Source organism: Abramis brama (assembly GCF_963993115.1).
Source record: "Abramis brama genome assembly, chromosome: 13".
Taxonomy (NCBI): domain Eukaryota; kingdom Metazoa; phylum Chordata; class Actinopteri; order Cypriniformes; family Leuciscidae; genus Abramis; species Abramis brama.
Genome location: NC_139975.1, coordinates 37740408 through 37767855, shown reverse-complemented (window position 1 = coordinate 37767855; position 27448 = coordinate 37740408). Strand labels below are relative to the sequence as shown.

At 38.8% G+C, this 27448-nt stretch overlaps 2 protein-coding genes and 1 long non-coding RNA gene across 5 annotated transcripts; 2 read left to right on the top strand and 1 right to left on the bottom strand.

The window, feature by feature from the left end:
* Positions 1-6450: 6450 nt before the first annotated feature.
* LOC311095068 (uncharacterized protein) lies at positions 6451-8860 on the top strand. Of its 3 annotated transcripts, none has more exons than XM_084133403.1 (7): positions 6451-6811; positions 7107-7148; positions 7254-7418; positions 7542-7853; positions 8046-8090; positions 8246-8326; positions 8468-8860. In XM_084133403.1, the coding sequence occupies exons 1-7, from the start codon at positions 6736-6738 to the stop codon at positions 8503-8505; spliced, it is 759 nt and encodes a 252-aa protein (XP_083989529.1). In that variant the 5' UTR covers positions 6451-6735; the 3' UTR covers positions 8506-8860. The 3 variants fall into 3 exon arrangements, with proteins under 3 accessions (XP_083989529.1, XP_083989528.1, XP_083989527.1); XM_084133402.1 differs by having other exon boundaries at positions 7251-7418; XM_084133401.1 differs by having other exon boundaries at positions 7107-7418.
* Positions 8861-11971: 3111 nt separating this feature from the next.
* Positions 11972-14669, bottom strand: LOC311095084 (uncharacterized protein). Its single transcript, XM_084133415.1, has 3 exons — positions 13830-14669; positions 13020-13546; positions 11972-12797 (listed from the first exon to the last, which is right to left on the bottom strand). The coding sequence occupies exons 1-2, from the start codon at positions 14645-14647 to the stop codon at positions 13324-13326; spliced, it is 1041 nt and encodes a 346-aa protein (XP_083989541.1). The 5' UTR covers positions 14648-14669; the 3' UTR covers positions 11972-12797; positions 13020-13323.
* Positions 14670-21343: 6674 nt separating this feature from the next.
* Positions 21344-23922, top strand: LOC311094558. Its single transcript, XR_014608686.1, has 3 exons — positions 21344-21443; positions 21522-21604; positions 23839-23922. It is a non-coding gene; the product is annotated as an uncharacterized lncRNA (long non-coding RNA).
* Positions 23923-27448: the final 3526 nt, after the last annotated feature.

The window sequence follows — 27448 nt, the reverse complement described above, 5'->3', positions numbered from 1 at the left end:
TATCAAGTCATTCTCGAGTCATACAGTTCAAGTCAAGTCAAGTCTCGAGTCATTGGATCTCAAGTCAAAGTCAAGTCGAGTCATTTTCTTAATTTAGTCAAGCAAGTCTCAAGTCCTTAAATTTGCGACTCGAGTCTGACTCGAGTCAAGTCATGTGACTCGAGTCCCCCATCTCTGATTAAGGGGCAGATAAGGCAGCGGTCAGCAGTTTGACCCCGGTGACCCCGCCAGCTGCTGATGTCCATGTTAGTGAACAACACTGATGATCACAGCTCATAGATTCACACACACATTTGACCCACAGCGCATCAGAACAAGCAACATTGGTTCAGCTATACACTACTATATAATTTAACTGAACAATAGTTATAAAATATATACAGCATCATTTTGATTAAATACAACAAATCAAAAATGAGTTACACTACTGTCTACACATTACATGTTTCTGTTGATGTTTAGGAGAATCCAGATGATGTGGCTTATGCTGAGGTCATTATTTCCAGAAACAAGAGTACTGAAAGACACAACGTGAGTAAAGGAATCTGGCCAATTTCTTCCATTTCTGTGTGTTTGCTAACAGATAATCAGTTAACTTCTCTTAACTTCTCCTAATAATAGGCTGGAAATATATTTCTGCATAACACTGACTTCATAAGTGGCAGACATGTCGAAACTGTGGTGTTTAAATATGCAATGCTAAATCTGATTCTTAGAAACATTTGTCAGTACGGTGTGTTGTAATAATGTCTGTCATGGTGGTTGACTCTGTGTGTGTCGCTCACTCAGGCTCAGTCTGATGATAAAGTGACATATGCTGCCATCAGAGGAGCAAAAGCTGGAGGCCAGGATGAAGTCCTGCTGAAACCCGTGTGATCGAGAATCTGACCAAATTATTAACAAAGAATAAGTTATTGAATGCTTTTGAGGCGTGACTTGCAACCCGATTTCCAGAAAAGTTGGAACATTTTATAAAGTGCAATAAAATCTATATTCTATAATCTTTTCACTTTTATTTAGCCTCAGTCCCAATGTTTTTGGAGTGTGTTGCAGCCATCATGTTTATATTTACAAAATACACTCAAAAAAATTATATTTGAAACATGAAATATTTTCTTTGTACATTTTCCAGTTAAATAAAGGTTAAAGAGAATTGACAAATCACACATTCTTGAATTTATGTAACTGTAACTGTAATATGTATGCACTGTTTCATTGTTTTTCTCTGAGCTAGTTTCTAATTTGTTCTTTTGATTATTGTATTCATTTACATTTATGCATTTGGCAGACGCTTTTATCCAAAGCATTTCAAGCTACACATTTACATTCTTATCAGTTCTTGCTTTCCCTGGGAATCAAACCCATGACCTTGGCGTTGCAAGTACCAACGCTCTACTGTTTGAGCTACAATAAATAATTCCCTTTGTTTGTACATGTATTTATACCGTGTTCTCCCTCATTCTCTGTCTGTTCTCATCCATGTTAAGTTGTGTTAGTTTGGTTTTTCTGTCTGATCTCCTGAGCTTGTCATTAAAGACGATTTTTCTTTAATGACAATTTATTTTTCTTATTCTCCTTTATTCTTTATGTGTTTTACACAACCAATCTGTGACAGCAACCAAGTAATTCCCAGTATTTATATTTACAAATATTGTAAAGTCGGTCATTGAATTTGTAGATTTATTTTATTTATATATAAACACATACATATGTGTAAGTTTTCATTCAATTTTGACTTTTCAAACAATTATTAATAAAAAATACACATAAATTAACGCGGGTTCAATCGATGCACAGTCAGAGCGCTATTAGTCCAGGCAAAATAGGGTTTTACAACAGACTAATTGTAAAATAATTTTTTTGGACTTTACACAATGAAAGTACCCATGAAAAGAAAAAATTTCCGTATTACAAGTTTCTTTGAAAATTAATTTGAATATGCAAATGAGCTATACACTAATCGAATATGCCCAAAATACACCCAAATAGGCTTATTTTTTTTTCTTTACTCCTAACACAATAAAAGTTTACATAGTAAAAGTATACATGAAAAGTAACTTTTTTTGTATTACAAGTTTCTTTTGAAATGAATTTGAATATGCACATGAGCACCACACTTATTGAATATGTCCTAATTTGCATAGGCAGAAACACCATTCATATCTATGACAAATACATCGGCCCAATCTTCATCCAATCATCCTACTGCCAATGGGTGATGGCGATGCTGCTTTTAGACCGGCCTCTAACCTGAAAACTGCCTGGCTTGGTAGTACCTGCCAGGGGTATAACCCCCGCCGGTGTAGTCTTCAGGGTCACGGAGGCACACAAGCCTCCCCACCACGACAAGCTAGCAACAACAAGAGGAGGTTTTGTTTTGTGCGTTTTTTTATTTTATTTTAGGTTTTTTTTGCTTCTCTTTAACTAACTAGATATTGCTGTTGCTAGCTTCTCATAACACTGCAAAGCTGCTTTACAAACGGTGGAAGTCTGATGTGTGGCCCGCCTGGTCTGAAATACTTGCTAACTACAAAAAGAGAAGCAGTTTTGGTGTCTGGCAAAATTATTGTAAAGAGCTGGAATGTCTGGAAAGTGTGTCTATCCGGTTTTTCATCTGTCTTCTGTGTGAGAGTGAATCGTTTAGTTGGTAAGAATGACTTCTGCCTGTAATCTCGTAATCTTACCAACAATACCAATCATTTGTAAATCTACCAGCCCAAAATTTAATCTCACCATGTTACTAATGACTAAGATGGCTATTCTGACTTTCTTCTGATGTTATCTGTGGGGGGATGTCAGGCTTGTTCACAAAAAAACTGGAGGCAAGATTGTGCAATCAATTCTTAAAGGGTTAGTTCACCCAAAAATGAAAATTCTGTCAGTAATTACTCACCCTCATGTTGTTCCAACCCCGTAAGACTTTCGTTCATCTTCGGATCACAAATTAAGATATTTTTTATTAAATCTGAGAGCTGATCACTCCTCCATAGGCTTCTAAGTGATTGAAACTTGCTGGCCCAGAATAGTTATCAAAGAGATCGTTAAAATAGTCCAAAGTACTACAGTGGCTCAACCATATGTTTATCAAGTGACGAGAATACTTTTTGTGCCTGAGTTACTTCACGTAGTGTAATAGCGCAGCGCTTGTGTTGTACGTCACACGCATCACACACATGAACAGCGTCGGCCAATAGTGAGCCTACGTGGTGACGTGCAACACAGACGCGCTACACTAAAACACTACGTGAATTCACTCGAGGCCCAGAGAGAAGGAAATGAATAGTGGAATAAAGTCATTATTTTTGTTTGTTTTTGCGCACAAAAAGTATTCTCGTCATTTGATAAACAAATGGTTGAGCAACTGGAGTCACTTGGACTATTTTAACATCTTTAATAAATAATCTGGGCCAGCAAGTGAGACAGTACTCAGATTTAAACAAAAAAATCTTAATTTGTGTTCCGAAGATGAACGAAAGTCTTACGGGGTTGGAACAACATGAGGGTGAGTAATTACTGACAGAATTTTCATTTTTGGGTGAACTAACCCTTTAAGGTCAATATAAGTCTTTTTGTGGCAAGTGACCCAGGTAAGTGTGGCAAGTGACTTCAAATTTATCGTGTTTATGCATAGGTTAACTTACTGAATGGACATGAATGTGTTAGTTATTTGGCCCCTGTTTTTTCTACTTGTGACTTTATGGTTTCTTGGCCATAAGTCAATTAGGCCTAGTGTTGAGCTCATTTGCATATTTAAAATAGATTTTTCAAAGAATCTTGTAAAACAAAAATGTTACTTTTCATGTATACTTTCACTGTGTGAGGTTTGATTGTGATAGGAGTAAAGGAAAAAATAAGTCCATTAGGGTAGCCTGGCTAACGTCAGACCTCTTCTCATTGAGATGTGGTCTGGGAACCACACGTTCATTTTCTCGTATTTGAGGCGTGGTTTACGAATGCCCAGAGCCGTTTATTGGGTGCTACGAATGTCTATCAAATGCGCCTGTACGTAGCTCATAGCCAATCGTTTAAATTATACCAGATGACGTATGTAGAGCGACAGAAATTCGACGAGGAGGAAGACAAAATAAACTTGCGTTCTAAACTACTAAGAACACTATCTAAGGCTGCATCGAAAGGCAACTTCGCGTCTGATGCCATGTTGAATTCCATAGATATAAACAAACTGCTTCGGTGTGTCGCATAGACATCATCATCGTCTTGCTGCTCCCTCCCCGTTCTGTGATTGGTTCCCTTTTTGAGGGGAAAATCTGGTCCATGGTATCCAGGCTGCCTAGCAGCGTGAATAAAATCGCTGCGCTCAAGGCAGCAGGGGGAAACCCAGGCTACCATTAGGGTGTATTTTGGGCATATTCGATTAGTATATTGCTCATTTGCATATTCAAATTAATTTCAAAAGAAACTTGTAATACAAAAAAAGTTACTTTTCATGTATACTTTTACTATGTAAAGTTTTATTGTGGTAGGAGTAAAGGAAAAAATTAAGCCTATTTGGGTGTATTTTGGGCATATTCGATTAGTCTATAGCTCATTTGCATATTCAAATGAATTTTTAAAGAAACTTGTAATACAATTTTTTTTACTTTTCATGGGTACTTTCATTGTGTAAAGTTTCATTTTGATAGGAGTAAAGGAAAAAAATAGCCCCATTGGGGTGTATTGTTGCCTGGCCTTATTGGCACACATCTCGGATTGATGAGAATTCAACATATTTCCTCAACTAGGATTTCTTAGGACTTTTAGTATGTTGTTCTGGACACCTCATAGAAATGATCTATGCTGAAAAAAATTATTTTACAATTAGTTCTATTTTTGGCTCCAAAATGAGTTACTTTGCCTGGACTATATTATTACATCAGTAAAGTCTAGACTCGGAGGAAGACTGTGAGGGTTTCGGGTGTCATCTTGTAACAAACTTGGCTTGCAACTTAAGTAAACCAGTTGTTATGAATGCTGTGAGACACGAAGATCGATCCAAACGCAGCTTTATTAAATAAGGGTAATCCAAACTCGTAATCCAGTAAACAGGCAGTGGTCAAGGCAGGCAGCAATAAACAGAGTCAAATATATATAATAAACAAATATAACATGGATAACGAGTTTACACTAAAGATTCACGACGAGATGAGATGAAACTCGAAACTTCTTGTAAAAGAATATGGTTTGCAGCATTCTAAGCGTGTCAACACTGGACGCATGACAGTGAACGCTCCAGATCTATTCGCTCTGTTGTTGAAGAAGCGCAAGCGTGTGGAGTGTGTCAGAGATAGAGCGGGGCATCAGTGCACTTAGATGTGTCCAAGTCACACACTATACACTATGTACTCAACTGTGTAGTGTAACTGTGTGTTGTTTATGCGGTCAAGCATTGTTGATTATAATAATATGTAGCCTATTAATTCTTATTATTATTATTAGTAAGCACCACTCATCTTGTAGTTATCATTAATAACACAGCATAATAATCAACATTATCACCCAGGAAAGACGTTCTGATGGGGTCAGTAAGGATGATATGGATAGAGGGTCACTGACCCAAAAAAGTTTGAGAATTACCCCAGACAGCAACATAGTGTCGGCCCACATCTGGGCCGTGTGGAATACAGATGTGGCCTGGATCTGGGCCGACACTATGTTGCTGTCTGGGACTGCATTAAATAAATCTTTTTGATCAGATAATATATTGATTATTAATTACTCAATCTTCTTTCAGTCTCTGGCCACTCTCTATTTAATGCTCTCTTCTGTGTCTTCCTCTTCCTTCCATCTCATCCTCAATATTTCCTCTCAGTCTCAAGGCCTTCTAGAGTCCATAAGTTTCTGCATCCCTATAGAATTCAACAATTCATCATCATCATACTGTATATATACAGATCTCTTGCTTTTAACGGTCTCTCTTGTTGACCCACTGACCCAAACATTTCTGTCTACAGTCCTGCTTCCCAGAGCATGCACTACCAAGACGAGAAGATCTGCATTTCAGACGCTCACGAACTGTTGAGATGATTCGCCTCTGCTCTCCTCACCCGCTGATGACTCTTTTCCCAGTGATATCAACATCCAGCGGTCCACAACAAACACATTAATGATGTATTCTTACCCCTCAAACAGAGCTGACGTCTCCTAACGCCTCTTCTCCCATCCCTACAAACTTCTACAAGAATTACAGTTTTCCAGAACATATGAAGACAGAGTTCTTCTTCAAACACCTAATGTAAATTATGACCATATTTATGTCTCTTTCTGATATATTACTAAAATATTTGGCTCTTTTTCTCCACTGTTTTGCACTTAAGCCTCGTACTGTGGTCCTGGCTGCCGATGATTAACCGCTGGCTGGTGTTTTCTGTGGGACGGTGGTTTGGGTCAGGGTTTCTGATGTCGTTGGAAATACCATGATGAAATACCATGATGAAATACCATGATGAAATACCATGATGAAATACCATGATGTGTTCCAGTGAATCAGCCAATGTTGAAGCAACTTCCTCAGTTTCTGCTAAATTAATCTTTTTTTTTTTAATCTATCCGTTCGTCTGAGTTTTTCTAAAACTTTATGAACATGATTTTCCATCTAAATGTAATGCAGGTCAACACTTCGTGTCATTGAGGAGCAGCTGTAGCAGATTCAGGACTAAACACATTAGGCTGATGACATGAAGTTATGACCACAGGAACTGATGCTGTTTAAAAGAAGAACTGAGTGAATAATGAACCATGGAAGACGGACAGAGACAGAAAATGGCTGATAAGAGTTTGCTGGCACTGATTTTTCTCTGCTCATTTCTCAAAGGTAAATGAATCTGCATGTGTCATACAAGATATTTAAAATGTGATTATGATCATAGTTTGTACTTTAGTCTGTCAGATTTGATCCTTGATCCTGTCATAGAAAAGTATTTCATGTTAAGATGATTTAATTTGGATTGGTGAATATATAAGAGCACTTTTCTTTGATATTAATGTGGTCAACACCGGGTTACATGTAGATTTATGTCGTCTACTTTATAACTGTAATTGTAAGCCGTGTTTAAGAGTGAAAAAGTATCTGATGCACAATCTGAACACTCATATCTACTCTGTCTCAGATACCAGTGGAAAGACACCTCTCAGTGTGTTCAGCAGTGATGGTGAGAACGTCAGTCTGCCCTGTAGAAATGCTCTTACTGACTGCACATCAACTACATGGATATATAATAGAGAACGTTCAGTGACAGTTATATTATTTAAAGAAGGGATGAAGAAGAAAGACACAGAGAGACGTGAGAGACTGAGTCTGGGGTCTGACTGCTCTCTGAACATCTATAAAGCCACAACTGAAGATCATGGATGTTACACCTGCTGGCAACTGAATACACAGACAAATACTGAGGACAATGTTAATCTGCATGTTCTTCATGGTCAGTGTTTCTGTTCATTATATGATAAAAGAACATAAAAGAACATAATTCTCTCTTTAAACACGTGTTTACTGAAATAAATGTCTTATTTCTGAAATGTCTAATGTTTAATTTCTGTTTCAGTCTCTCCATCATCCACACAGACTGAGATTAGACCTGGACGCTCGTTCACTCTCTCCTGTCAGTTGTATGTACATGCTGTATATAGATGTGTTGAACTCTTCAAACATGAGGGAATTAAGCTGGTCTGGAAGAATAAGACTGATGTGGATCTGCAGTCAGACTCCAGATATCAGATCTCATTCTCTCCTAAACACTGTACCAGTTCTCTGACTACAACACTCCTCAATGAAGACAACAACACAGAGTGGAGATGTGAGATTACTAAAGGAACTAAAGTCAAGACCTCAGTCAGATATACTGTCACGTACTTGGGTAAGAAAACGAAATGTCTGCCAATGTCAATATTCAGCTCAATGCTGGACATGCTGTATGAATATTCCTCTGTAAGTCTGTAAATATAAATAATGCTGTTCTGAAGAGATCAGTTATAATCATATTTATCCTGTGATACTATTATTATATTATTCCATCTCTGTGTCTGATGCAACTCTTTTCTCCTCTTAGTCTATTCACCAGACAACAAGACTTTAGCTGGATTATCACTCAGAGGTATGAAATGTCTTTAACACATTGCAGTACATTATACTGAGAACTTTTGTTGTCATTGTTGTTTCATTTATCATCATTTACAGTTTCATGGATTGAGTTTGTTTATTGTCTTGTGCTGTAACCTCTATCTGAATGAGTCTGTCTCTTTGCTGTAGTGATTATACTTGTCATTGAGATCGCAGTATTAACTACTCCTACTGTTATTCTCCTATGGATCATCTGTGAAAGGAGAGCTGGTGAGATTTGAGACTCTTTACAACATCTGTGATCAGAAAGTCACAGATACACCATCTGAAATATATTCAAGAGTTAATCAGTCTTCTTACCACATGATACTATATGAGAGGTTTGATATAACGGTGTGCTTTTATTCACAGATAATAGAAGAAGAGGTCAGGACACCCAGAAGACATAGTGATGTAAATAATACTGATTGAACCACCCTCTTGGCAACTATAAATATATGAATTTTTATAGATAGGAATTTTAAAGGCATAGACTGCTTTAAACTGAATTATTAAAAGTTATGTAAAATGATATATAAAGAGAGAGAGATAGATTGTAAGTACATGTAAAATGTATAAAAAGGACACTGTAACATTGTTACTCTGAATTCATAATCTATTGCTTATGACATACTTCAATTAAAGCTATAGGCCTGTTTATAATTCATAGACATGAATGTAAATCTTTTTGACTGCTTGATTTTTATGTCTTTTGATGACTTTTTGATTTTGTCTGTCATTATTCCACTAAATTGTCAAAATTCATCTCAGCCTTTTTATTTTATTTATATATATCAGATATATTTAATATATTCTGCTAAAATCCAAGACTGTTGGGATGTCACATCTGTTCCTCATTCACATGCAGTTATCGTTAAAGGGTTAGTTCACCCAAAAATTAATTACTCACCCTCATGTCGCTCCAAACCCGTAAGACTTCCGTTCATCTTCTGAACACAAATGAAGATCTTTTTGATGAAATCTGAGAGATTTCTGTCCCTTCATAGACATCTATGCAACTGACACTTTGATGCTTCAAAAGGTTCATAAAGAGATCGTAAAACTAATCCATATGAATTGAGCAGTTTATTTATTAAGCGTGCAGGGCAACCAGCCAGTAGAGCATTACAATAATCTAGCCTTGAGGTCATGAACGCATGAACTTACTTTTCTGCATTTGTCATTGAAAGCATATCTCATAGTTTAGATATATTTTTAAGATAGAAGAATGCAGTTTTACAGATGCTAGAAATGTGGCTTTCAAATGAAAGATTGGTATCAAAGAGCACACACACACACACACACACACACAGGTTCCTAACTGACGACGAAGACTTAACAGAGCAGCCATCAAGTGTTAGACAGTATTCTAGATTATTACGTGAGGAAGTTTTTTGTCCAATAGTTAGAATCTCTGTTTTTTCAGAGTTTAGTAGTAGGAAATTACGAGTCATCCAATTTTTTATATCAGCTATGCATTCCCAGTGGCGGTTCTACATTGAATTACACCCTGGGCGAGACCCCATTCGAGCGCCCCCCAATCCAAACTCAATTTTTATACTTAATATCTTATGTCATTTTACTACTTTAGTAAAATAACGTTATGCATCTTTATTTAAGAAATGTTTGATATTTGGACTGGAAACAAGACAAAAATACTAAGTAAGAAAAGCATTTTTTGCAGTGTAATAACTGAACTTGTAACAGTTTTGTTGCAAAGCACAATATTATGGTGAAATTAGATCTCGTGTTTGAGTTAAAACCGAATTATTGTTAAGCATAGCAAGAATCATAGCAAAAAGGCTAACAAATAAGAGTTATACCCACCAATTAATATTGCCCCTTCATTCATGACATGGATACCGTAATCATACAGAGAAAACATAGTTGCATACCTTTATCTTTCGCTCGTTTCTAAATTGGGCACCTGATGGCTTTGACCTTTCTTGTCCATCTCTTATTTGGCACTCGACATCGACAATCAACAGATTTCCTCTAAAATATAGAGGCCTGTATTTATAATATTTATAATATTCTGAATGAAATGTGCGTTATTTGGAAGAAAGTCGAGGTGTGACTGACTTAGATAACTATATGGATCCCCCGTTCCCCCCCTTGTCCGTTCCATTTGGGAGAGACCCAGAGGTGAACTGTCATCCGCGCCGGGGATTAAAGTGAAAAAAATTCTTCTGACTGAAATTTTTTTTTAGGACAAGTCATATTCCTTTAACTTTTTACATAGTCGAGACCAATAGCGTTTTAAGGGAAGACGTTTTAAACCGCTTTAATATTGCCAGTAGGCGTATTTTAAAAGCTATTTTAATCTATGAAAACCAGGCAGGGAGCATGTGTAGGCTACTGTAGAGCACGAACGGCAGCATTAATTGTGACTAGCTTCTGATTGATGGTGACCTAGCACTTTTTTGCCATTATTGCCATATTTGAAGTCTCCTGTGACATACTGTGCAAAGACACGTACCTGGCTGTTTGATTTTTTTAGTCCACGAACTAAAAGGCTTGCCATTATCCCCCCATTTCGCTGAGCCAAGCCAAGCCCATCTCCATTTGTTTTTTAAACTTCCATCGATCTCCGATACATCGGAGCCTTCCTATGGACCAAAAGTCATATCCCGATATATTTAGGCTGAATATCGATATACGATATATATCCCGATATTTTTTCCGCAAAGTGAGAGCAAATGTTCAGTCAAAGCCAAACATGACATGTCACAAGTAGTTTTATTGAAACCAGCTATTTCAGTGAACAGTTGCAAAATCAAATGAATAAACAATAAACAGGTTTCTTCACCTAAGTTAGGGCTGCACGATTATGACAAAAATCATAATTGCCGATTATTCCCTTCGAATTGTAATTGCGATTTATTAATTATGATTATCAAAGTTTACAATGAATATATATAAACAAATTTTGTGTAAAATTTGCCTATATATATACATACACACACACACACACACACATATATATATATATATCAAGGCCGTAACCAGGGTTTGAAAATTAATGTCTTGTAGGCCCCCCCTTAGGCATGCCAAATGTATAGTTTGTCCAAGGACATTTTAATTTTGCATTAACAGTTTTAGTTTACTGACTTAAAAGGATCTTTGTTGTACTATGCTGGAGTAAAGTTCATAAATGATCATTCTTTCCCATAGGATTTTGTAAAACTATGATGAGTGGACCTCTGTCCCTCTAGGGGGTTCGGGGGCATGCTCCCCCGCAAGAAAATTTTGTACATTTTAAGGTTAAATGCATCAATCTGATGCTCTTTGAGAGCTCAAAATTAAGAGCTTCAACGGGCTTCAACCCATGAACTGTGCACAAAGAAAAAACATTGACTTGTATGACATTGAAGGTGGCTCAAACACAGTGGTGGACGAAGTACACATACCATGTACTTGAGTTAAAGTATAGATACCCAAGGTAAAATATTACTCAAGTAAAAGTAGAAGTGCTGCCTTTAAACATTCACTTGAGTAAAAGTACAAAAGTATTTGCCTTCAAATGTACTTAAGTATCCAAGTACAATGCTTTTTTTATGGCTATAATGTCCTATTATCATTTTTGTCACAAGACTCTTCCTTAACTCAGTCTACATAAAGACTCTAATGTCACTCTTGGCACACCAATCTATTAATAAAATGACATTAATTAGTCAGACACTGATGTCTATAAAAAAAATTCATAAGCACAAAAAATTCCTTTAGAACTAAATGAAATAACAGGACTTGAGAGCAGGTAGTTTCAGTTTAACATTTATTTGTAACAGTTATCCAAGTTTTAATTTAAACTTAAACTTGCAAAACACAGGTTCACATGAGTTTTCCTTTACTTTATCATATCTGAATGTCTCTGTGTATAAATATAAACTGGCCATATCAGATTCACTGTAATAGGAACTAGTGTTTGTGATCAGAAGAAACGCACTTGCCAGTCACAACTGCATACAGTAGGTGTATATAATACTATTTCAGTTATGAATTTCCCCACACAGTCAGGAACAATATTTAGTAATGCTTTTACATGTAATTGTCAGTATTTGTGTATTATTAACTCTATACTGCTTCACATGAAACCTGGTGATACTTGGTAAAAAAATTCAATTAAATAAATGAATAAAATATATCAACTAAGGTGACCTCAGCATAGTGTGAAAATCTCAAAACAAATGACATAACCTGTCATCACAAGTGACGTACTAAAATAACAAGCCTCAAATGGCAATGAACAATAGTTGTGGCAGTAAACATTATTAATCAGCATTCCATTAAGTGTACTTTTGGTGAGCATGCTAGTACAGTATGGCACTGATGATCTAACTAAAGTGGCAATATCTTTTATTCAGCTTGAGAAGGAGCTGATTCTCAGAGTTGTGTGAGTCCATTCTTGCCCTCCTGGGACTGAAAATAAGCCCTGCTGTGCTGAAAAGACGTTCACAAGCTGCAGAGGCGGGTAAAGCAGTGTTGAGCTTCAAAGACAACTTACAGACTGATGGGAAGGACTTGAGAATGTCTTTGTCATCAGCTTTGCAGGCAAGGTAGCCATCTAACTGCTTGATACCTTCCTGACCATGAGTAGGCTTCATGCTCGCAAAGAAGTCCTCTTCCTCAGAGCCACTGGAACCATCAGCTGGCGGCTGATTCAAAGTCTCTTCCTCCAGATGCTCCTTGATGTAGTCCAGGCCTGAAATGGACATTTGCATAGATGCTAAGAATCAAAACTTTACTATAATCACACATTTCTCCAGATTAAAATATCAAAAGAACAGTATTTAAACAAACCTAAACAAATTGAGAATGTCAAGATAAAATTTTAGTTGGATATCTTAAAAAAAAAACATTTGGCTCAGTTTCTCTGAATCTTTAACTAATGACACTTTTAAAAATAAAAATAAAATAATCTTACCTAGTTTGACAATGTTTTCATCCGATGTCCAGGATGTTTTAAATTTCGGGACAAGTATTGCAGCCGCAATAAACTCTGGCTCTACCAGCATGTTTCCAAACCGCTGCTGCAGGCCTTCTTGTAGGGCAGTGGTTCCCAAACCTGTCCTGAAGGACCCCCAACACTGCACGTTTTCTTTGTCTCCCTAATCAAACACACCTGATTCAACTCATCAGCTCATTAACCCATGTGATAATGAGCTGATGAGTTGAATCAGGTGTGTTTGATTAGGGAGACAAAGAAAACGTGCAGTGTTGGGGGTCCTTCAGGACAGGTTTGGGAACCACTGTTGTAGGGCACCAACCAGAGGTTTGCAGTACCTGGAGGTAATGCCAGTTCGGTCAAGTTTCGAGATGAGGAGGGTCAGAGTAGGCAGAAGCCATCCCATCTGAACATCGATTTCAGCCTGAAGAATGTTGAGGGCTTTGGCAACGGGGCTCATGGTCCTGGCATACTCCTCCGGAAAGGCCATTTCAACTGGACTCAGCCTATCACACATTGAAACAACAACAATTAATAATTTCATGTCATTACAATTTTAAGTGTGTGTGTGTGTGTGTGTCATTTTACAAACAGTGGAATTACTAGGCCCTCAAGAGTCATAAATTCTTGTACTTCTCCCAGTATCTACTCCTATCCAATCCTTACTGAGCATGGAGTAGTCAAACAACTATTCAAAGTAATGCGTTTAAAAAAACAAACATGGTGTTTACCATTATCATTACTGGAACATGAATTTAAAGAAATAGAAGAAAAAACAACAGCACTTACACTGGCAACTTGAATGAAGTGCAGACGGTTCTGATAGCCCCCTCTCCCTGATCTTTAATTATTCGAAGAATTCTCTCAATGGCGAGAAATAAGGAATTCCACCTTGTTGCGTTGGGGCGGATCAGCTGAATTTTGCAAGTGTCTTCTATAATCTCTGAAGCAGCAGCAGATCTGCCACACTTATTCCATAGTGCATGACACTTAGCGAATGCTGATCGGGACAGCTTCTTGTAGGCTTCATTTGAACAGGCTTTTGCTGCATCCACTGTGGAAACCAAGTTTAATAAATGGCAGGCACATCGATGATGTTTCGGAAGTTGGAATTGTAAGCCATCATCTTCATCTAAAACAGCTGTGACCTCTACAAAGTCCACCTCAACACCATCCACGTCCTCATCATCACCACACATCTCGTCATTGATCTCATCATCTTCAGCCTCACCTGAAGCAGAGTTATTGTTCTCATCTTGCTGTCCATATATACGAAATGCCTTTAAAAAATTTGACCCATTGTCCGTAGTAGTTCGAACAACCTTATTCTGTATGCCGAATTCAGAATGTATGTCATTTAGTGTGCAAGCCAAAACATCAAAAGTGTGCGAACCTTTGAGCTGCCTGCATGCTAGTGCTACTGAGCACCTCTCCAGACTGTTAGGATCAACCCAGTGGCCAGTGGCACCGATGAAACCTCTTCTCCTTGAACTCCAACAATCTGTTGTCGTTGCTATGAAATCGATCCCTGACATTGCTCTTTTTAGATTTTTCTTCATTTCAAGTACTGCCTCATCCATCTTACGTCGCAGAGTGGTCCTTGACATGAGAGAGGCGTTAGGCTGAAGTTCATGCAAGAAAGCTTGGTGGTCGAGGAGAGATCCCCTGATATGATTGTAAAGCGCTTTGGGTGTACAGTAGTACATATGAAAGCGCTATATAAATGCCAGATTCTATTCTATTCTATTCTAAAGCTTGAAATGATGGCTGGTCCACCACACTAAAGGGTTGTAGAGTCTGGGTCACAAAATTCAACACTGCATGATCAACATTCTTCTGTGTGACTAGCTTGGTTTCTCTCAACTTCAACTGTCTGGAGGTTGAAGGAGCCTCCTCGCTCTCCATTTCTCTTTTCCTTGGCGCTGTTAGGGCAATATATCTCTGCATGTGGCTACCATGTTTTCTCTGCAATAAGGAAACATTCAAAACATTAAGTTAAACCAGAGATCAGTCTCCTCTCTTTGATTAAATAAAATAAGCATTTCATGTGCTTTTAGCATGTCATACGATAGATGTATGCTACAGTGTACATTATTTTCAGAATAGGCTTAGTTAGATCACAGTCTTTGGAAGCTGAACTTTTGAAAATAACAATCACTGTTAATAAGGAGCACTCCACCAGTCAACTGTTTTAGCATCATACATGCACCAATGCTAAATCTTCGTATAATGTAATCATTATGTTCCCAACTTGTAATAATTACTTTAATTAGCTCATTGTTTACTTTAAATTAAAATAAGATGTTAGCTAATAACAGCATGATTTTTATTATCTTAGAACTGTAAATTTCTGACATAGATAACTTGGACACAGTCACCTCTGATAACAGATCACTCTAAATTGTAATGTAGACACATACTTTATGTAAAGGTACTTTGAAACTATATGTATTGTGAAAAATGCTAATACAAATAAATGGAATTGAATACGCTGCATGTAAAACTATTCAAAATAGAATTTATATTCCAACATAACATGTTAACATCGATTGATTGCTATTTCACAATATCAGAGCCCTCAGCTTGAAAAGTTTCAAAAACAAATACTATGAAATACGGTGAAACAGCTAACTTGGCTGACGACGTGTACAATGTTCATGGTGACGTGACGTCACATAGTCTATAATTTTAACATACACAATGAAACGGTTTTCTGCAAGCTATTGTTAGATTTCTTGTTAAAAAAAAAAATGGCTTACCTCTACGTGTTTCCTTAGATTGGAAGGAGAATTCTTGTATGACGAAATTGTACAGGGCCGAGGCAGGCAGAGAAGGCACTTAAAAATGAAGGACTCGTTCTTCTTTTCAATAACTTCAAAAAAAGTGCGTAAATAAGGCCATGGGTGTTGTGGCATGTTAGAGTCAGTAACGTTAGTTTCTTCCATCATTTATCAAGACACTGGCGCTCAATGTTATGCCTGTTGCATTGATGTGATGTCACGTCACTCACGTTGAACCCTATATTCGCGCTGTTGCCAAGGCGCCAACAGGGGCAAGTAAAACAAGTTCAAAACTAAACGCGTGCTGTGATTGGTGGCTCGTTTGACCAGTTACGTTTTTATCCACTCATAAATAAAAAGGAACGACTGATTTTGAAAATGTAATAGAGTAAAAAGTAAGATATTTGACCTTGAAATGTAGTGGAGTTAAAGTAAAAGTCTCCCCAAATTGAAATACTTCAGTAAAGTACAGATACGCAAAAAAGCTACTTAAGTACAATAACGAATTACATTTACTTCGTTACTGTCCACCACTGCTCAAACATATTTTTTAGTTATGATATAGAGTTTCAGTCTACATTATCACTGGTGTTTTAGTATGCCAAACAATTAGTATAATAATATAATAATGATTTATATAATTATTCCTATATAAAATCCATATAGCCTAATAAATGAACATTAATATTTCAAAAGTATATTTTACATTACACTATAGGAAAATTACAATACTTTTGTCCTAATGTCTTCACTTGCAAGAAATAAACCCTTTGATCGCATGAGCAAAGTGCACACTTTTCTTTAAAACGCTCGGCCCGTGTTCTGGCTTACTGTAATATTTCAAGACCGAAATAATATTATTAAAATAAAGAAATTAATGAATACAATGGTGACATCTAAATAAATGTTGATAGATGTAGCGTTATAGTTTTATAAATATCAATAAACATAAGTTAAATAAATAAACAGCAAAGCAATCCAGCTTTGAAATAATAACCGAAAAAGACCGAAATAATGATACATAATTAATATATAAACCGTGATAAGATCTCGTGAATAAATGTTGATTAAACAGCTTCTGTGCTCCAGCCCGATTGGCAGAAAGAATCGTGCTGTTGCACGAAAGATTCATCCAGTTGAAATGCATTAGTTTAAAAAACGTGCTGGAGTTACGAAAATAACGAAATTAACGTGTCCCTGCCACGAATAAATAGATTAAATTACGTGACCACATCACGAACTGCCGTGAGATGTCATTTGTTATGCTGATGAGATCTCTGTAAACGAGCTGACTCATGTAGGCTATTTCATTTACATGCCCCCTTTATGTAAATCCCTCCCCCTTGGAATGTATATAAACTACAATGTATACTGTTTGAGTTAGACTTGACTTGATGACTACAGTAACACACAGCGAGTTCTCAATAAAGAGTAACTTCTGTTGAAAGATATCCCAACGTCTCCTGGTCTCTGCTTTGACGAAGTAAAAGTTTCCAACAGCAGCAAAACACAAAGCATAACTAAAACCCAGCATGATACACGAGTCGCTGCTTAAGATAAAGACACCCCTGCGTGTGTGTGTGAGAGAGAGAGAGAGAGAGAGAGAGAGAGTGTGTGCGTGTGTGTGCATGCGTGAGTGAGTGTGTACAGGGGGAATGATTGCCTGTTTGAGAAAATAGCTTTTCACTGCAGATGCCAAGATATTTGAACGCACAATCACACAGATATATATTACTGCTTAGAATGTTGTTGTTGTTTTTTAAATAGAGATCATTTTTTCAAGTGTTACATATTTTTTGGGTGTCAAAATGTTGCTGTCTTGTCAATCTTTTCAAACAAAGTAAAAAAAGTAGCACTTTGCCTTAACCTTGTTTACTCTATACCGATGTAAAAGAGCTTAATGATATAAAGAAGACACGGCTATTAAAGGTAGTACAATATGTAAGAATTTTGTATCAAAATATCCAAAAACCACTTGCACAGAGTTATATATTTCTTTCAGTTGTGTTCTTACATTATCCTAAATGTTTCCAAGAATTTGTAAATTCAGAAAATTCACAATTTTAAATAATGGCTCGTCCATGTTCAGTGTCGCCTGTCAATGACGTAATATCCACGTTATCCCTGGTTTCCGCTCGTACTGCCATAGTAACCATGGCGACAGACGTGGACAACTGCATTACGTCTAGCGGCACGCTCACGCTGTTGTAGTTTCGTTCAGACATTATGGACCATGGCAAGCAGACTTTGGGACAAAAGGAGAACTAAAACGAGGATCAATATCAGCGTAGCGTTTTCGAGATGCCGAGAGCTAGCGTCCGCGGCTAACTTCGACTCGACAGAGACGCCGCTCTTGCATGTGCTTTATTAGACAGGTGAGCAAATATACATAAAACTAATCAATGTTATATAGCTCAACATGATGAAATGTTATAACATGATCAGTATGTTATTCTAATGTTGATCTAGCTCACTGCTAGTCTCATACAGACAAACTAACACACAGAATAACATTATAACTTTCAACACACTCAAATGCAGTTTAGTGTGATAGTGTAGAGCAAGAGAAGCAGCGCTGCGTTACCTCACAAGTTTCATTCGTCTGATAAACTGGCCTGTGTGAGTTTTATTCAGCACTTGCGGGTAAGTTATTTCGGTAGAATCAAATGTCCTCATTCCTTTATATCCGCGGGACTCGCGTGTGGCGCTGATATCTGTCTACCATTAGCACTCGCGCTCTGCTTCATTCCACAGTCATGTTAAAAACAACAATGTATTCACTCATACATAAACATTATTAGATCCTTCAGCATGACGACAAGATGCATAATTCCGCTTATCACTGCGTCATCAGCCTACGCCTTTGTTATTGTAAGAGGTTAGCAACCCCTAGCGGCGAAAAAATACATATTGTAGCTTTAAAGAGCCATTTGGAGTTTCAAGTGTTAGAGGGTCTCCTAAAGGCATTTGTGTATTCTGCATTAATGGATGAAATGCATGTGTGTGATGACAGGAGAAATATCGGCGTGAACAGGAGAAGTTGAAGCAGGAATGGGAGCAGGCGCAGAAGGAAGTGGAAGAGGAGGAGAGGCGCTACCATGAGGAGGTGAAGTTTCTCTCTTTGCAGGTCTTGAAGTTTACACATCTCCCATTGACTGACATCGTTACAATATTTACCACCATTCAAAATGTAAACGATAGCTCTGACGGCATTGTAATATTTGCATACTGAATAGATATTGGTTTTCTTCCATACTTTTTTTCACATACTTAAAGCGCACCTATTATGCTTTCTCAGATATGACCTTTCATGCAGTGTGTCATAGAGCTGTTTGTGAATGTAAAAGGTCTGTAAAGTTTTAAAGATAAAAGTTCAGATAAATAAAGTTATTGCCTCCCAAAAGAAAAAAATGATTCTGAACTGTCTGAAACGTGTCATCAGTAATTCCAGCCTTACTTCCTGCTAGGGACGCGCCGATACTCAGACATCTGACCAATCAGAGCAGAGTAGACCAATTACAACAGACTGGGCCATCTGACCAATCAGAGCAGAGTAGACCAATCACAACAGACTGGACCATCTGACCAATCAGAGCAGAGTAGACAATCACAACAGACTGGACCATCTGACCAATCAGAGCAGAGTAGACCAATCATAGCAGACTGGGTCATCTGACCAATCAGAGCAGAGTAGACCAATCACAACAGACTGGACCATCTGACCAATCAGAGCAGAGTAGACAATCACAACAGACTGGACCATCTGACCAATCAGAGCAGAGTAGACAATCACAACAGACTGGACCATCTGACCAATCAGAGCAGAGTAGACCAATCACAACAGACTGGACCATCTGACCAATCAGAGCAGAGTAGACAATCACAACAGACTGGACCATCTGACCAATCAGAGCAGAGTAGACCAATCATAGCAGACTGGACCATCTGACCAATCAGAGCAGAGTAGACCAATCATAGCAGACTGGGTCATCTGACCAATCAGAGCAGAGTAGACCAATCACAACAGACTGGACCATCTGACCAATCAGAGCAGAGTAGACAATCACAACAGACTGGACCATCTGACCAATCAGAGCAGAGTAGACCAATCACAACAGACTGGACCATCTGACCAATCAGAGAAGAGTAGACCAATCACAACAGACTGGACCATCTGACCAATCAGAGCAGAGTAGACAATCACAACAGACTGGACCATCTGACCAATCAGAGCAGAGTAGACCAATCACAACAGACTGGGTCATATGACCAATCAGAGCAGAGTAGACCAATCACAACAGACTGGACCATCTGACCAATCAGAGCAGAGTAGACAATCACAACAGACTGGACCATCTGACCAATCAGAGCAGAGTAGACCAATCACAACAGACTGGACCATCTGACCAATCAGAGAAGAGTAGACCAATCACAACAGACTGAGCCATCTGACCAATCAGAGCAGAGTAGACCAATCACAACAGACTGGACCATCTGACCAATCAGAGCAGAGTAGACAATCACAACAGACTGGACCATCTGACCAATCAGAGCAGAGTAGACAATCACAACAGACTGGACCATCTGACCAATCAGAGAAGAGTAGACCAATCACAACAAACTGGGTCATCTGACCAATCAGAGCAGAGTAGACCAATCACAAAGACTGGACCATCTGACCAATCAGAGCAGAGTAGACAATCACAACAGACTGGGTCATATGACCAATCAGAGCAGAGTAGACCAATCACAACAGACTGGACCATCTGACCAATCAGAGCAGAGTAGACAATCACAACAGACTGGACCATCTGACCAATCAGAGCAGAGTAGACAATCACAACAGACTGGACCATCTGACCAATCAGAGAAGAGTAGACCAATCACAACAAACTGGGTCATCTGACCAATCAGAGCAGAGTAGACAATCACAACAGACTGGACCATCTGACCAATCAGAGCAGAGTAGACCAATCACAACAGACTGGACCATCTGACCAATCAGAGCAGAGTAGACCAATCACAACAAACTGGGTCATCTGACCAATCAGAGCAGAGTAGACCAATCACAACAGACTGGACCATCTGACCAATCAGAGCAGAGTAGACCAATCACAACAAACTGGGTCATCTGACCAATCAGAGCAGAGTAGACCAATCACAACAGACTGGGTCATCTGACCAATCAGAGCAGAGTAGACCAATACATGAATCTGAGATCCTCAAACAGTGTGAAAGCATGCTTACCATGGTAAATCGTTGTAAGATACTTTACAGATCATCACACCACTGAAATGTGAAAAGTTTCGCTACTTGTTTGCTCATAGAAGCTTTGCCACTGATTGTGTTTGTGTGGTCGATACAGTAGAGGAAGATTCTGGAGGAGACCGTGACCCCTATGACTCCTCTGACCCCCCTGACCCCTGTGACCCCGCTGACCCCCCTGACCCCGCTGACCCCGCTGACCCCCCTGACCCCGCTGACCCCGCTGACCCCCCTGACCCCTCCACCTGCCATTCATCATCACTCACCGACGGCACCGCCAGTCCTTCCCAAAACACAAAACACTTTGCACTCGCAGTCCGAGCGGGAACACAGGCTGGGAACAGTGGAGAACCAGACGGTGAGACTTCAATGAATGACGTTAAATGAAGAGCTTAATGTGTGTGTAGACGACACTGACTGTGTTCTCCTCCAGCAGAGCTCTGAGAACTGCAGACAAAGGGAAAACGGCATCGCTGAAGCAGCGCAGACACACACACAGAGTTTACAGATGACAGTAAGGTCTGGGACAACAACTCCAGCAGTCAACTAGAAGGAAAAGTTCACTCAAAAATTTGAATTCTGCCATTATTTGTCATTCCACACTTTCAAGCTGTTACTTTTTTCTACACAGCAAAGAGTTAAATTAACTCTGCTCAGAGTACATATGGTCCCACTCTAAAGAGTGTCAAAGTAACTCTGATCAGAGTTAAAGTTAATGATAATTAAGAGATTAATTAAGTGATGATTGAGCATTAGTGATGAACACCTGCTGTTAACAAGCAGAATCACTGAAGGAAAGAGAAACAACAAGAACAGAAAAAGAGAAACTCAAGAACTACAACTGACTTCAACCAGCCTTAGATTACATCAACTGAAGATAAAAGAAGACATTACATCTGTGAAGATCTCAGCAGAGGAGGATTAAACAACTCCACAAACAGCATTACCAGCTTCACTTATTAATGACCTGACTGACTTTATTTCTGCCATTCATCTGCAGAAGTTCTTATTGAGAATTAACAGAGCTTTAGATATTGATGTTTTATTGAAAATGTTTGGTTTCAGTTTGCCGCCAGTCATGTGACAAGAACCAACCAATCAGCTTCACCCTTTCAGTAACAACATTAAAGGAGAAGTTCACTTTCAAAAAAACTTTTGCTGATAATTTACTCACCCCCATGTCATCCAAGATGTCCATGTCTTTCTTTCTTCAGTCGCAAAGAAATTAAGGTTTTTGATGAAAACATTCCAGGATTTCCCCCCATGTAATGGATTCTATTGGGACCCAAACGGTAGAAGGTCCAAATGACAGTTTAAGTGCAGCTTCAAAGGGCTTTAAACGATACCAGACGATGAATAAGGGTCTTATCTAGCGAAACGATCGGTCATTTCCAAAATAAATAAAAAAGTTTAAGTTTTATAAGCACAAACGCTCGCCTTGCTCTGTTCTGTGATGCGCGTTCGTGACGTCACGTAATACGCAATTACGTTGAAAAGGTCACGCTTGACGTGTTTACAAATGTGCAGAAGGAGGACCATATACACATTTTCAAATGTATTTGTGTCAGTTTATCGTTTAAAATGCCCATTTCGTGTGCGTATCCTCGGTGTTTTAATATTAAAAAGCCAAAAAGAACATTTTCTTCAGGACAGAAATTTTTCAAGCGTGACCTTTTCAACGTAATTGCGTATTACGTGACGTCACGAACGCGCATCACAGAACAGAGCAAGGCGAACATTTGTGCTTATAAAACTTAAACTTTTTTATTTATTTTGGAAATGACCGATCGTTTCGCTAGATAAGACCCTTATTCATCATCTGGTATCGTTTAAAGCCCTTTGAAGCTGCACTTAAACTGTCATTTGGACCTTCTACCGTTTGGGTCCCAATAGAATCCATTACATGGGGGGAAATCCTGGAATGTTTTCATCAAAAACCTTAATTTCTTTGCGACTGAAGAAAGAAAGACATGGACATCTTGGATGACATGGGGGTGAGTAAATTATCAGCAAAAGTTTTTTTGAAAGTGAACTTCTCCTTTAAAAGCTCAGTCAACAGGAAGGATGGGGTTCACCCAAACATTACAGGGTTTTTTTCTCTTCTCTGTAAATAAATCTTGTAGCAGAGCTACAGCAAGAGTTTTTCGGGGGTGGAAATCCATTACAGAAACTTCCTCGTCGCTGTTCATGGTTGCATAGCAATGGCAGACGCCACGGGAGCACAAGCGCTTTGGAAAGAAGGAGACAGAAGCATAGCTGCACCTTCCACACATTTTTAAACGTGATACGTGAACGGCCCCTAAAAGTGAAACTCTTCCCGAGTCTCTCCGTAAGGCTGCACTGGTGTGTTTTGTTATTGCCAGAGTATCTGAAGCTCGTGTAAAGACTCCGCCCTCTTCTGAACGGAGGCGGAGCTGCAGCTCATTTGCATTTAAAGGGACAAACACAAAATCTGAGCCTTTTTGCTCACACCCAAAAAAGGGGCAAATTTGACAAGCTATAATAAATGAGCTATATGAAATTTCACAGACACATTCTGGGGACACCATAGATTTATATTACGTTTTGTGAAAAGGGGCATAACATGTGACCTTTAATGGAAAAGAGCCACATGAAGAGTTTGTGTTGCATGGAAAATAACAGTATATGGGTTTGGAACAACATGAAGAATTTTTGAGTGAACTTAAACATTTTAAAACTTTTTCAAACTCATCATAATACCTAAAGATCTTGTTTTCTGTATGTTTCCACAGCAGTTCTCCTCAGCCAGGCTGTGTGTCGGTGGGTCCGAGAGGACGAGGACGAGGGGAGCCACTGCAGTCTCTTCAGGGTGAGTCTCGTCTCGCTGAGGACTCGTTTAGAAAGGCTGAATGATGACACTCTGAGGGTGACACAATGTCTTTTCTTTTGTTTTTAAATGGGAGGAAATTTCACAGTAAAATGTGGATAACATATTATTATTATTTTGTTATTAAATTAGTTATTTAAAATATCTTACTACAGTGCATTTAATATCAACATTTTGAGTCTGTAGATGTGTTGTCCAAGTTTCTGTCTATTCTGGTTGAAGTACACAGTTTGAATTTTACGTGTTGCTAAACTAGCAAAACTAATATACAAAATATCAGTACTTGTTCCATCCGTTCATTTTAATCAGATATGCATTTTTTATGGGTATATTAATAAATGTGAATGGAATAGAACTATTTCCATCTTGGATTATTTTATTCACTGAGCTTGTCCCAGTGCATTATGGGATTACTTTCTCAGTTAAGGAATTGAGCCAAAATAAGATCTTAACTGGCTGGAAAAGGCTTTGTGTCGAGAGTGAGCCTGCGATTACTTCAGATGCCATCTAGGTAGACGACTAACTAGGTTTACTAAAAGAACAGTAACTGAATATGTGTTAATCTTTCAAATAAATGATCAATTTCACTGAATCCTCTGGTGGTCTTTGGTCATTTTAGACCGAAAATGTTATGTTTTGACATTTTTAAAATGTACTACTTTATCTGAATTGTCTGAATACAGTACATCTCCAAATGCAATACACAGCCCTGTATGTATATTAATATAGGGCTATACAGGCATCTAGTGGTGACATCATGATATTACATGTGATTTCCTTGATTTCTCCCATCAAATGTCTTCAATCAGCCTTCCATGCAGTGGATTTTAAATACCTTTGCTCTATTTTTAACCTAATTTAAATTATTTGGGGGGGGGGGGGGGGGGGGGGGTTATTATGCCATTATGCTATTATGCTTATTATGCCATTCTCGCCTGGTGGGCCAGATACATGCGTTTATTGCTCCAGCAAGTTACCCGGAAACGGCTAACCCTGTTGAGTTCCTTCGTCACCCCTGCGGCAGTCAGACGCCAGGCCTAACACTCACATGCATTGAGGAACCTTTGTTAGGCTGGGTCCCATATGTAGCGGTCCCTGCGGTGACCCCATATGTGTTTTCTTACACGGTACGGCTACCTTCTCTGTCGGTCCGCTTCCCCCCTAGACTTAGGCTGGAACCACCCCAGAGACTTCCATATGTTGTACTACCCTGCTTGGCTAATCCATTTGTGTATTCTCCACATGTTACCTCCCTCCGGGCAGGATGTGGTGTCCGCAGTGTTCCCCTTCCCCTGGGAATGGCACGCTTTCCCAGTGTTATCCAATGTTCTCACTGAGTGGGTCATAGGGAACATCAGTGGTTGATACTCCCCGCATAAGCTTCTGCCCCCAACAGAGGGAGAGTGAGGCTTATGCAGGGCACTGGAAGGGCCAAGAGCATGGCATTTTGAGTAGGGATCCCATTTCTGTCGGTCTCCTCCGGCGTACGTAGGAGATACCGACTGAAAGGGAAGGTCTCTGTTATGTATGGTAACCCTTGTTCCCTGAAGGAGGGAACTGAGACGTACGCCTCATGTTGCTGTACCACCGTTTGGCGGCCGGGTCTCTGTCTCGGATCCTCAGCGAAAACTGAAGATGCGTTGCACCTGCTGCTCATTATATACCCACACTACGTGATAGAAGCAGCTGGCGCAATTATCGTATGCCGATGTGCATTGGCTTGTTTCGTTACACTCAAAGTAGATTGGTCTCTCTGTGAAGATCCCATTTCTGTCGGTCTCCTCCGACGTATGTCTGCTGTATGTCTGCTTCAGGGAACGAGGGTTACCATACGTAACCGAGACATTTTCTATGTGAATATATAGTAAAGTGTAATTTATTCCTGTGATCAAAGCTGAATTTTCAGCATCCTTACTCCAGTCTTCAGTGTCACATGATCCTTCAGAAATCATTCTCAATGTATTCCTTTATGAAGGAAGTGATGACATTTGAAGGTTGAAAATAACAGATTGCTGGATGGAGCAGGTTGAAGCAATGAGAACATTTTCTTTACAGTGTTTGTGTGTGTTTTCATCCTCTGAAGTGTTTTTCTCTCTCTGTCAGTGTGGGATCTGTAAGGGCCAGCTGGGCGACACCAGCACAGGAACAGATGTGCGGATCAGGAACGGTCTGCTCAACTGCCATCAGTGCTATATCCGCTCCCGCTGTGAGTTACACACGCTCGCTTCACTCTTTCTCTCTATCCATTCTGACATTCCTTCAGGGTAGCAGATGAGGAAAAGTCATGGCATATCCTCAAATACATGATAAATGTATGATGTATTGAATTCAGAGTTCAGATCATTGTTAATGTCTCATTATCGTTTTGTCTTCCTCTTGTCTTTTAGCTGCTGGTCAGCCCACCACTCTATGAAGTCATTGATTGTAGGAGCAAAATAAATCTACCCATAATTCTCTCGCCCACAATCTTCACAATCTTCACGTATGTGAATACAAGCACATTTAAAATCAAACCACTTCAACTTCTTCAAGTCCAACACGGCTGCAGTGAAAACCACGCTTCTGGCTGAACTGACAGTGTTTTAGCTGAAAAGAGCGTTCTCTTGATGACATGTGGACGGCTGGAGTCACCTATAGATCATTAACACTAATGAGGAATTCCTGCTATGACTCCACTTCGCTTTAAATTTGTCTGAATCCATTCATCCTCATGCTGTAAACGCATCTAGTTTTAAAATGTTTCTTACATCAGAGTATTCTATTAAATCTGGCTTGATTTGCTCTTCAACTACAGCTGAACATTCAGAGTGATGGCTTTTTAATAGTTATTTTTCTGTGTGGATTAAAACACCAAAATCTGTCCAAACTATCACAAGAATTCCTGTCTGCAAGTTATATTGTCTTCATTTTCAAAACATAACATGTTAGCATTCATAGTGCCTCGTGATAAAAGAAAGCCTGTAATCATGGGAACACAGTCACTGTAATCATTCTATGAACTATATGGAGGAAATTATGTATTTTTATACATAAAAAGTAAATTTGAGCTGATAAAAATGCAAATGCATGTGAACTGACTGCTGGTTAAGACAACAGACATATTCATACATTGATGTTTGGGAAGTTGTGCCTTAGGAGAGATGCGACGTCTACGAGAAAGTGTTTGATGCAAAGACTGTTTCTACGCTCATATGAAAAATGGAATATATTTTTGCTCATTTATGATCTTATGGATCAAGTTGCACCTTGCTCTTTGAAATAATGGAGTGTTTGCCTAAATATCTCAGTTTTGCCCTTTTCACAGCACATTGTACATCTTTTTTCCTAGCAATAGTATTATGCAAAATTTAAATGTATGGCCAAAACTACAATCCTTTTCTGAATTTTTTTCCCCCCTTAAATCCAAAATGTGTTTTGGCTATAAAGAGACCTAAGCCTGGTTTTGGAAAAACTCACATAAATATGTATATAAAATAACTATCTTATTTTAGTTTATCATAACACACTCACTGGCT